Source organism: Lissotriton vulgaris, chromosome 6 (assembly GCF_964263255.1).
Source record: "Lissotriton vulgaris chromosome 6, aLisVul1.2, whole genome shotgun sequence".
Lineage (NCBI taxonomy): Eukaryota > Metazoa > Chordata > Amphibia > Caudata > Salamandridae > Lissotriton > Lissotriton vulgaris.
In genome coordinates this window covers 909,545,528-909,558,188 of record NC_141694.1, presented here as the reverse complement: position 1 = coordinate 909,558,188, position 12,661 = coordinate 909,545,528, and the positions used below count along the sequence as shown (strand labels likewise).

The 12,661-nt window shown below is 49.2% G+C and overlaps 1 protein-coding gene across 6 annotated transcripts in view; it reads left to right on the top strand.

Annotated features, from left to right (window-relative positions):
- The window catches only part of BIRC6 (baculoviral IAP repeat containing 6), a 2,386,688-nt gene that overhangs the window by 1,376,795 nt on the left and 997,232 nt on the right, over window positions 1-12,661 (top strand). For all 6 annotated transcript variants that reach the window (XM_086926902.1, XM_086926900.1, XM_086926901.1 and 3 more), the window contains one exon: window positions 8,725-8,879. In XM_086926902.1, coding sequence (XP_086783028.1) covers window positions 8,725-8,879 — 155 coding nt within the window. The remainder of the gene's footprint in view (window positions 1-8,724; window positions 8,880-12,661) is intronic.

Sequence of the window (12,661 nt, the reverse complement as noted above, 5' to 3'; positions counted from 1 at the left end):
GGACTGGGCAGATGAGCTAGGGGAGGCTAGTGGTCTAGACACTTCGCCTGACACTGGTTTTCTCTCTCCTCCTTCCGTGGCTACGGAGGAGGGAGCAACTTATGCTGTGGTGCTGCGCAAGGCGGCCAAGGCCTTGGAACGTGTGCTTCCTGCAGCGGCCATGAGGAATAACCTCCTCACCGCATTGCTTCAACCACCAGTAAGCTCTTCGGAGCCTCTGCTGCAGTTTAATGAGGCCGTCCCTGACGTTCTGATGGGCACTTGGTCCAAGCCCACCACAGTCCCATCTGTGGATCGGAACGTGGCCCGGCGCCACCGCCCAGCTACGGGCGACCCCTGCTTTCTGTCCACCCACCCCACCCCTGAGAGTCTGGTTATCCAGGCATCCACGTCCCAAACCGCATTCCCGACCGCACCCCCGGACCAGGAATCCCAAAGGCTGGAACAGTTTGGCAAAAACCTGTTTTCCTCTGTCAGTCTAGAGTTGCGGTCCATTAATACTGCATGCCTTTTGGTCCGTTACACCCGCTCTCTGTGGGATACCGTGGCGGACGTGCTGTCCAGGTGTCCTGAGGAGGCCAAGACACGGCTCGCCCAGGCTCTTGCTGAGGGGCGGGATGCAGCACGGTACTCCATTCGATGTGGTCTTGACACCACGGACTCGCTGGGTAGAGCGATTGCAACGACGGGGGCGATTCGTTGTTACGCCTGGCTGAGGTCCACCAACTTTTCAGGGGATGTCCAGAGCACTCTCATGGACATGCCCTTTGATGGCCGTCGCCTCTTTGGCAAAAAAGCAGATAGTGCTGGAGCGCTTTAAGGACTCCAGGGCTACGGCCAAGTCCTTGGGCTTGTCGGTCAGTGCCAGCAAACTTCTGCTTTTCGCTCCTTTCGTGGCCACGTAAGGGGCACCCCCCCATGTTCGTCCAGCCACAGGCTGCAGAACCAATCTCAACGCGGATGTGCATTCCTCCGAGGCAGAGCAGGGGGCAAGGTCAGTCCACATCCGCTTCCGAAGCATCTGCCTCAAAGTCTTCCTAGTCCGAGCTTTCAGGCCCATTCCACGTCAGTGGGAGGCAGAGTTCACCATCACCTGCTCCATTGGCGTACCATCACTTCGGACAGGTGGGTGCTGCAAATCGTCCGAAGGGGCTACGCCCTCCCCTTCGAGACGACCCCTCCAGCCATGCCACCGCAGTACCACCGTATGTCGGGGGATTGCTTGCAACTTCTGCCGGGGGAAGTTACAGCCCTCTTGGCCAAGGGGGCCATCAAGCGTGTCCCTGGCCCAGAAGTAGGGCAGGGTCCCTACCTTCTGGTTCCCAAGAAGGGCAAAGGGGACCTGCGCCCTATCTTGGACCTCAGGAGAATCAACGGCTTCCTCCGGAAGGAGAAGTTTAAGATGTTGACGTTAGCTCAGGTTCTGGCTACCCTAGACCCTGGAGACTGGATGGTAGCGTTGGACTTGCAGGACGCTTATTTCCATATACCCGTCCTGCCGGCCCAACGGCGTTACCTGTGGTTCACGGTAGGCCATGAGCTCTTTCAGTTCACCGTGCTCCCCTTCGGTCTCACCAGTGCCCCTCCGGTGTTCACGAAAGTGATGGCGGTGGTCGCAGCTCATCTGCGCAGATCAGGGGTTCCAGTCTTCCCCTATCTTGACGACTGGTGTATTGCTTTGCCCAGTTGCGTAATCTGAACTTACGCACCCCACTTACTCACACAGAAACTCCAACACTCCTCTGGAGGTGAAAAATGAGCTTTATTAATATTGTAGGCAAAGGCAATAAGTCACTGAAGCTAATCATTTCTTAGGCACCGAGTGAAAGGCAATAAACAATGAATACACCACACTATATACATAAATATGAAACTGTGCATACAGGTATATAAACGGTTAATGTACAAAGCACCTCTCCAGATTCATTTGCAGCACCGGAGACTTCAACATCCCTAGGCCAAGCACCGAACACCAAGTCGGGAACCCGCAGACCGGGGCTCAGGGAGTAATCTCTTCGGGCACCAATGTTGTCCCGCGAGTGCGTCCACTCCAAGACTGAGTTCCTGAGCTCCACCCCACAGACACCGCTTTTCATAGTTTAAATCAATATGTTCGAGAAGCCTCTATCAGGCGCTCTCGCCCATCTGTTCGCAGGTGCTGGCCTCCTCTCTGCATCAGACCCACCCATACAGACCTGGCCAGATTCTGTTTGGGCTGTGTCGAGGCAAAAGACATTCCTTTTCCAATCTCCGGCCTTGGAGACTGGCACGGCCATCCTCCCTCTGTCCTAGCGATAAGTATGGAATGCATGAAAACACTCTGAAGGTACAACATAACCTCACGAGGCATCCTCACGAGATGCCTCGTGAGGTTATGTTGTACCTTCAGAGTGTTTTCATGCATTCCATACTTATCCTCACGAGATGCCTCGCACCTGCTTGTACTGGTTTACGTGAATAACATGTTTATGTTACTGCTGAAGTGTAACTCCAGGTCAAGGCAGCCCAAAATGGAAGTGCAATGCAACAAAATGGAAGATCAGAGCATTGCATGGAATCGAGGTCAACATGTGATTTAGCACGTGTAAAATGGCAAATGCAGCACAGCTGGTTGTTGAAGGCAGACTCGCCCCAGCTAGTAGTCTCCCACCTCCAGACTACGGCCGACCTGCATTCGCTGGGGTTCTCCATCAACGTGCCGTAGTCGCACCTGAGCCCCTCCCAGAAGCTCCACTTCATCGGACCGGTTCTGGACTCGGCCCAGTTTCGGGTTTATCCTCCCGAGCAGCGGGTTCGGGATATTCAGGCTCTGATTCCGATCTTTCAGCCTTTATCCCGAGTTTCGGTCAGGTTGTCACTACGGCTTCTGGGACTGATGGCCTCCTGCATCCTGCTGGTACATCACGCCAGGTGGCTAATGCAGGCTCTGCAATGGGACCTGAAGTTCCAGTGGGAGCAGCATCAGGGCAACCTGCCCGACTATGTCCTGATCTCGGAGGGTGCTAGACAGTTGCAGTGGCAGATCCCTGTCCCTTCCACAACCGGAGCACACAGTGGTGATGGATGTGTCCCTCCTGGGATGGGGTGGCCACATGGGAGAGGCGGAGATTAGAGGCCTCTGGTGTCCAGTGGAGTCCCTGCTCCACATCAACCTTCTGGAGCTGTGGGCGATCCGGCTTGCACTAAAAGCATTCCTTCCCTCTGTCCGGGGAAGTGTGGTGCAGGTGTTCATGGACAATACCACTGCCATGTGATATTGCAACAAACAGGACAGGGTGGGGTCGTGGACCCTATGTCAAGAGGGACATGGTTGGAACATAAGGGCATCACCCTGGTGGTTCAACACCTGGCAGGTTTGCAGGTTCCCTGAACGCCATCGCAGACTAACTCAGCCGCCGGTGCATGATGGATCACGAATGGCGTCTGAACTCTGACGTGGCGCAAAGTCTCTTTCAGCAGTGGGGAGAGCCTTGGTTAGATCTATTCGCCACTGAAGAGAACGTGCAATGTCATCAGTTCTGCACATTGGAATTTCCAAGGCAGCAATCGCTCTGCTACGCTTTTCGTCGTGAGTGGAGGTGCGGTCTGTTATACGCCTTTCCGCCTATACCACTTCTGCCCAGAGTGCTGAAGATCAGGCGAGACCGGGCCCAAGTCATCCTTGTGGCTCCGGATTAGGCACGAAGATACTGGTAACCCGAGCTACTCAGTATGTCAATCGATCCCCGGGTTCGACTGCCTCTTCAGGAGGAACTTCTGTCGCAGCAACAGGGGACGGTCCTCTGCCCGAACCTGTCTAGCCTCCACCTACATGCGTGGAGATTGAGCGGCGACAGTTGATGCCATTTGACTTGCCTCCTGAAGTCTGTGATGTCATACTGGCAGCCAGGCGTCCCTCCACAAAAACGGTATACGCCTGCAGGTGGAACAAATTTGTGGCATGGTGCACAGCAAAGGCTGTGGATCTCCTCTCTGCCCCTCTTTCAGAGGTTCTCCTCTTTCTTCTTTCCCTGGCCCAGCAGGACTCTGCTCTTGGCACTATCGAGGGATATCTTTCGGCCGTTTCAGCCTTCTAGAGGCTTCCTGATCAGCCTTCGCTTTTCAAGTCCCCTGTTATAAATAGATTCTGGAAAGGCATTACTCACATGTTTCCTCCTGTTCCCTTTGTAATGCCTCAGTGGGACTTGAATCTGGGGTTAACCTATCTAATGTGGGCTCCCTTTGAGCCTCTCCATGACTGTCCTTTACGTCTTCTGACTCTAAAGACTGCTTTCCTGGTTGCTTTCTCCTCTGCCAGAAGAGTGAGTGAGCTCCAGGCTCTTTCTTCTAAGCCTCCTTTCCTCTCTGTCCATCCGGACAAAGTTGTTCTGAGGACTCGTCCTTCTTTTCTACCCAAGGTGGTTATTGCCTTTCACATCAGTCAGACCATTACCTTGCCCACCTTCTTTCTGCCTCCACATCCCTCGAAAGAGGAAGAGAGGCTCCACCATCTGGACTCAAAATGTGCGCTCTCTTTTTACCTGAACCACACACAACAGTTCCAGCTGGACGACCAACTCTTTGTTGTCTACATGGACGCTAAGAAGGGACGGGCAGTGCACAAACGAACCATCTCTCAGTGGGTCGCTTTGTGCATCAAGTTCTGTTATTCCTTGGCTAAAAAGGAACCTCCTCTGGGGCTGCGCGCCCATTCCACTCTGACCACAGCGGCTACTACTGCCATAGGACTGGGTGTATCCTGCAGGACATTTGTCAGGCAGCTCTGTGGGCCTCGCTGCACACGTTTGTCAAGCATTACTGCCTGGACAGTCAAGTATGGAGAGACGGCTTCCTTGGCCGTTCTATTCTCCAGGACTTTCTAGTGTGATTTTGGTTCGCAGACTCACCACCGGGGTTGGTATTGCTGGGGTATCTATTCTAAGGTAAGGAATCTAGCACTAACGTGTTTCTTTCAGATGCACAAGTGACTTATCTTCGGAAACAATATATCTGTAAGAAACATTAGTTAGTGTTAGATTCCTTACTGCCCCACCCATCCTCCCCGTTCTGCAAACCGATATGTAGGGTTCAAGTACTTTCCCTGTTAGGGTCCTAGTTTCATGGCACCAGGGTCATTTTCTTGCCTGGCTCTGCGTTTCTGGTGCAGAAAGCTATGTACAGACCTGACGTCATCGTGCGAGGGTGGCGTCTTAAGTACTCCAGCGACGTCATTTCATCGATCAAGACGCCGATGGACGCGGAGCCGCAGGCGACGCGTACTGACGCGCAGGGGTACTGCTGACAAAAACTTTCCAGATCCAGTCTGACGCCCGGGGATATTCTAAGGTAAGGAATCTAACACTAACTAATGTTTCTTACAGATATATTGTTACCGAAGGTAAGTAACTTGTGCGTTTAGGAGGTTTTCGAGGTTGCTACCATCCTTCTTTAACCAGACTTAATGGATCCCTAACTGGATGTCCAATTAGAAGTTCAAATGGGCTGAAGCCCATTCCTATCTGGGGAACTGCTCTGTAGGCCAAGAAAAGGCAAGGTATTAAGACATCCCATTTCCTTCTGAGTTTGTCTGGGAGTCCCATGATCATACCTTCGATGGGCTTGTTGAACCTTTCAACAAGCCCATTGCCGTGTGGGTGGTAGTGTGTTGTGAACTTGTAGTTAACACTATACTCTTTCCACATAGCTCTGATGTCGCCAGACATGAAGTTAGTACTGCTGTCTGACAAGGCCTTCTTAAGAAATCCAACTCTGCAAAAGAATCCCAGGAGGGCCCTAGCACTCTAGGGGCTGTTTTAGCCCTAAGGCTAATGGCCTCTGGATATCTAGTGGCATGGCCCACCATCATTAGGTTAACACTGTGTCCAGATGCTGTTGGGGGGTTTAAGGGACCTTCAATGTCTATCCCTACCCTCTCAAAGGCACCATAACCACAGTTAATGAGATTAAGTGGGCTTTCGTAGTGCCACCTGACTTACTACAGCCTAGCAAGTGACACTCGAGCGACAATGCTCCTTGGTATCCTCAGTCATGTGGAGCCAGTGAAAGTGAGGAAAAGCCTGTCCCAAGTCTTATTTTGCCCAAGATGTCCTGCAAGGATAATGTTGTGTGCAAGGGTCAAAATGAATCTCCTGAACTTCTGAGGTATGACCAACCCCCTGGTGGCACCAGGGTTAGGGTCTCTACTTTCAGAATACAGAATCCCATCTTCTCAATAGGTCCAATGGACCCACTGACATTTCCTGCTTCCTCAGCAGTAGCTTGCTATCGGAGTTGTTCAAGAGATGGGCAGGCCTTCTGCTCTACACTCAATTCTTCCCTGGAACGTCCCCCTGCTCCCAGTAGCTCTGCCGTGCCAGCCCAAGCTCCTCTGGGGCAGTTCTTTCACAGGTACTGAGATCAACTCCCTCAGGAGGCTGATTCTCACTGGAAGTCTGAGTGGAGTCTGAATCATTACCCTTCCTGCTCCCTCTTCTTGGGAGTTGGCTGGTCCATTTTTTCATGATACTGGACTCCTTATATGACTAACTTCTTGGCCTGAGCCCTAGTGATAGCAAAGAGACTGCCTGAAATTCCCAGCATTTCTGCATGGGTCCTAAACTCCACTTCAGACCTGGCTGAAGTTTCCACATCCTTGCCCAGGATTCAGTATTCAGGGAGTTTGGAGGATATCACAACTCTTTTAGGGCCTGTGACCCAACTCTTTTTGGGCCAGTTACCCTTCCCCAGCTGTGATTGACTGCTGCCATGAGATGATCTGTCCTGACCTTGTCAGCAGTGTTGACTTGATAAATCTGTTCAGGATACAAAAGTTTCTCTGTCACCTTCGTGACATTGGCACCTGTGTCCCTGTAAGCTTCAGATTCATGACCATTAATAAGAGGCTGTTGTACCCAAGTTAGTGGGACTTACAGCAAGAGTGGCAAGGTAAATGCTGCCTTCACAGACTAAGACAGCTGAGTGGGTATTCTGACTAGGCCGGAACCTATTACAGTACCGAAGGTGAACCCAGCTTTATTCTTGTGCTACTACTACCAATTCTATTGTTAGGGACACTAGGGGGTATAGTAGTAGTATTAGTGTTGCAAGTATTGGGGCCAATGGAATCTTCGCCTCATGACCTTTTCCTTTCCATACAGATCACCAATGTTTCTTGATAGAGGATGAAGAGGATTGGATCCCACCACCAGAGGAAGATTTTTTGGGCCTTCTGAAAACTCTTTCTTTACTTCAGATTCCTCCCCACCTTTCTCTTGGGACTGAGAATGAATTTGCTACTTCTGGTCATTACCACCATGAGACTTTTGTTTCACCCTGGTCCTAACCCATTTGTCTGCCTTCTTTCCCAGTTCTTTTGTAGAGTTCAGATCAGAGTCCACCAGCTAATGGTGCAGTTGTTTATTATGACAATTAAGGATGTGCTTTCTCATTAGTAAATTGTACAGTCCTTCATAATCATGTACATCACTCCCATAAAGCCAGACTTCCAAAGCCTTAATAGCACTATCAGTGACATCTACCCAGTCGAAAGTGTTACTTCTGTGTTTCTCTAAAGGTGGCCCTATATTGCTCAGTGGTTAACCCAAATCCATCTATTAATGCACTCTTCAACACATAGTAGTTATCTGCATCATCTTCCCTCACAGTCAAGAGTTTGTCTCTACCTTTGTTTGCAAAGTAAAGCTACAGGATAGCTTCCCACTGCCCCTGAGGAACCTTCTGAAGTTTAGAGGCCCCCTCTGAGCTTGGCCCTCTCAAGTTTGAGTAGGTGGTATCTCTATCTAAGGGGTCCTCCCTCCTGCTAGAGATGGAGGCCCCTTTTGATGTAGAATAGGAAGTTGAATTAACCGAGGAGGGCCTAGACCTCCCCTGTACCCTTTGTACCCTTCCAGGAGGAATAAAGGGGGACCCTACCTCTAGGACTTCCTTCTGCATCACTAGCACTATTCGCTGTGGGACTAGGATTCTCTAGTAAGGGGTATTGTCCTCTCTTTTACCAGTGATTGGAATACCTAATTCCATTTGCTCTCTTCACATAACACCCATTTGAACCTCGCAGGTCAGTGTCAAGAGCATTTTATTAACACTCCAAATGGGGGTACTTTTGATTACTCAATAGATGAAAGCTTTAGCAGTCGTGAAGGCATATATGATGAGGATATGTGTAGATCCTTTGTCAGGAAAGGCATGTTTTAAATAAACAACTGATTGTTCTGTGTTGATTTGTTTCTTGGTATGTTGAACCAGTTCAAGGCTTCTTTTTACAGTCAATTATGCTTTAATAATCATGAGGTTCTCCAAGCTTCAAACTTCTAGGAATCACATTACCCTTCACACCATACTCTGGGTGCCCCTTAATGGACTTGCAGTGCCTCCTGTTGCCCTTCTCTCTCACCCTAAAGCACTCACACTATACCCTGCAGCTGTAACATAGCATTTTAATACTGTCTTCTTTCCCATCCCTTCAGTGCTGTTAGTTGATGCAGCATCTGTAAATTAGCACTGGGAATCTTTCAGAGTATGGAAATGGTATTGCAGCTCTCACTGCTACCTTGATTGATGCAGCCATATACTGTATAGCCCTCAACTGCAGGCTAGATTGCAAATATGTTTTTTTTTTTAATTGCTTAATGTTGTTGCACTTTTATTCTCAATGTATGACTTGTTGAAATACACTGAAGTCTATTTCTGCTGCATGAATGGATTAAAATGTGTTTTTCTCTTTAGTATCCCACTCTGTGAGTGGAACAGACGACTCTCAGCTGAGGGGTTTGCATGCCTCTAGCCAGGCGAGTCAGCTAATACTCCAGACTTCCTCTCTACCCATGCTCAGTGCCTGCTTCAACAAACTGTTTTCCATGTTGCAAATTCATCATGTACAGGTATGAATAGTAAATGTCCATTTTTATTTGTGTATGCATATTGAAGTTTCTCATCCAATAATTAACAAGTCTTCTGGAGGTTGTAAGTATTAGGATGTGTGTATTTAACTGACAAGCAATGAAACAAAGTGGCTTTTGTGAGGTGTGGTAAATGTTATGGTTGCAAAACTCAATTGCTTTGGGGTACTTAATTGTTTGAATGTTAAGTAATTTTTCTCAGTGGGACCCTTTCAAAGTCTCATATTAAGAATGCATATTTACTGTTCAGTGTACAAATAGGATTAATTTCTGATGACAATTTGTAACAGGCGATTTCTCACCCTCTGAATTTCCACAAGCACCAGAATGACTGGTAACTTTGGCAACAGTGTCTGCCTGCCGGCAGGTAGCAGCATCTACCTTAGTCACAATTGCATACACCTTTGAACATGATGGCAAAGAACTGCTGATAGGCACCACCCCTGCGTGCTGTGTTAGTTCTTCATTGTCCACACAATTTGATGCAGATCTAGCTCTCTTCTTCTACTATTGTGTTTTTTTTTACTGACGCCCTTACAGTTGATATTGTTTTGTCAGTATGCAGGCAATATGAATAAAAGTGCCTCTTTTGGACATGGTTAGCCATCACTTTTTGTCTGGAAATGAAATAAGATCGACTGGAAGTGCACAGGGCTCCAGCCAACCTGGTCCCCTGTGCTGGAAGCTTTCCTTTGTTTCCTTAACAATTCAGTACCCCTTGTAAGTCCCTAGTACATTGTACCCCTGGTGCCTAGGGCATTGGCACTGAAGAGGGACCCCCAAGGGTAGCAGCATGAATTGTGCTACCCTAGGGTTCCCTCGCCTAGACCATGCACCCTGCCTTCGTAGACTGAGTGTCTTAGTTCAGACAAAACCAAAGAGTCAACATGATATGCTTGTAGTACCTGGGACGGAGCTATGATTCCAAGACCTGCCCCACCTGCATGTGGGTGAACCCAAAGGCCATCCGGGAATGCAAGAAAACCTCTACATCGCCAAACATAAGAACATTCTGTGTCTGGCTGCTTCAAGTTGCAGTCCGTGCCCAAAGTTCGTTCCTAGTCATCAGAACTGCTTGAGAGGCCAATCTTCAGTACACTCCAAACCTTTAGGTAAATCAAAACAGAAACACAAGTGTTGAAGTGAGAATCTGATAGAGACATCTAGCTGCAGGTTCTTTACCTTTGAATTCCCCAGGCGTCAGATTGGATCCAGAAGATTTTTCTTGGAATGGTACCTTTGTGTGCCTGTAGGTGGCATCAGGCGCCTCTGGGTGACTTCATCGGCATCATCTCCACGTTGTGACATCAGCGTCACCTAAATAGGTGCCTCCACCACATGCTGACGTCCGTTCTTTTATTTCTGCACCAGCCAGCGCAGATCAGTGACGAGAGCTACCCTATGTCAATTTTTGACAGGCTTTTTCGATGTTTTGTGGAACATTTTTTGGTTTGTAGATTTTTTCCAACATGCAGCCACTGCAGCCTTCCCTGTCACCGGGACTCCCGATGACGGTGGCACCAGCCCCATTCTCATCTCCGACTACCTGAGCCGAATCGGTGCCTACCGGCGCCGACAGCACCCTTGGGTCCTATGTTGGTTCCTCAGCCTTATTTTGAAGAGCTAGTAATGGAGGAAAATTTGGATGGTTCGCTGGACCCTTTACAAGACAAACCTGAACACGAAATGGACTACTAGGAGGACTTGTGTGAGGCCAGTGGATGGAATACCTCTCCAGATTCTGGCCTGCTTTCACCATCTCAGTGGCTATGGAGGAGGGAGCTTCCTATGGTATGGAGGTAATAAGAGAAGCTGAGGTCCTGGACCTTCAGCTCCCTTTGGTGGAAATCAAGATGAACATCTCGACCACTGCCCTGCAGCCAAGTGTCTCCTCCTCGAAACCCCTCCTGCCATTCAACGTGGCCTTGTCTGATGTCCTTCTGGGAATCTGGTCCAAGTTCAGCAAAAGGGCTCCTGTGAATAGGACCATCGTCTGCCACCATCGCCCTGCACCGGGCTTCCCAAATCTCTTCACCAGCCATCCTACCCCCGAGAGCTCGGTGGTCCAAGCCTCTACCTACAAAGGCGTGTTCCATTCTGCACCCCAAGACAGGGAATCCAATAGGCTTGATAGTTGGGCAAGAAATATTTTTCTTTCGCCAGCCTTGCATTGTGGTTGGGGGACACCGCATGTCTATTGGGCTGTTACTTCCCCTCCCTGTGGGAAACAGTTGCAGGCTCTTTTCCTTCTTTGGGACCAGGAAGTAGCGGGACTAACAATCACAGCCTACTTCTGGAGCTGGAACCCTCTCTACGACTCCCTTTGCCAAGAGAGTTGTGACTTTGTCCAAAAGCAAAGTCAGGTGATCCTCTGTCATAAGCTGGGGGCATGGAGGTAGGGGTAGTCTCAAAGAGAAGGTAGTAGCCTATTTGGACTATCTGAAGAACTCGCCTGTCCGACACAATGTTTTGCCAGTGGCGGAGGTGATGGCTTATCCCGCCACCAACTGGCTGCCCAAGATGTTGAAGGGCGGACTAGGAGGGTTTAGAGCCTGAGGGTGCGGGGGAGGGGGCTATGGACTGACCCGACCTTTGGTCACTAGACTCACAGGGTCAGAACAAGCCGCACCAACGGGAGCACAGAGGTTGCTAAAACTGCACGGCCTTGTAGCTGGGGTATGTTTGGAGCAGCTGAAAGCCCCTTCTGGGAGTTAAGAACAGTTGTGCGAGGCAGAAAAGGACGATCTCTCGTTGGGTCGTCCTTTGCACAAAATCTTTTATGCTCTAGCCAAAAATCAGCCTCCTTAATGCTTAAGGAATCATTCTACCAGAACTAAGGCTGCTACCAGGGCATTGCAACGTGGTGTCCCAGTCCTTGACATTTCTGCACACGTTCACCAAGCACTACTGACTGGACACTCAAATCTGCAGGGTCGGCCTTTTTACCCTCTCTGTCTTGCATGTTTTTCTGGTCTAAACTTTTCCGCAGTCCAACCTTTGATGATGGTATCGCTTGGCTATGTGTTAAAAACGTAGGCATCTGTGGTTCGATGTCTCTATCAGATGAACAAGTTCTTGAACTTTTTTTTATTTTTATTTTTTTTATTGTTATTTTCGAAAAAATGCAAAACACATTCAAAACAGACAGCATACTAGCAATGCAAGTTCGGGAATATAAGCAGCACAGTTAGTTCATTACAAGTGTTTTACAATATGCGCCCTACACATCGACACTTGCCATAAAAAAGCCAATAACAACCATTTTGCGATATCAATCAAGAAAGAATCATTTTGGGGATGCGTGTGCGAAGTCCGGAACTAGTCTGATGTTACATATATCTCAAGCCACGTTAGCAGTGAAAGACAGATAGCTTCAACAGGTCACAGCACTCCACCCGTTGACCCTGTAAATATTTGGGTGTCCCCATCTTCCCCCTGCCGCTCCCGGGCCCAAGCAATAAATGGTTCCCAAATGTCACGAGGTCTTGAGGTAGGCGGCATTTGTTCCCAGAATGTGTTTAGTTGGGAGTGACCCTAGGTGACATCCCTAATCGACTCCTTAATCAAAGGTACCCTCCTCCTCCCCCAATGCACGGCAACCTGACGTTTAGCAAATAAAAGAAGTAGTGCGTGCAATTTGCGCTTCTTAACTGGTGTATCTTTAACGTAGCTCAGCAAGCCCAACAGGCGGGATGGGGATATGGACGTACCAATGATCTGATTTATTGATGTAAAGATTGTGGACCAAAATGTTGTGAGCTTTG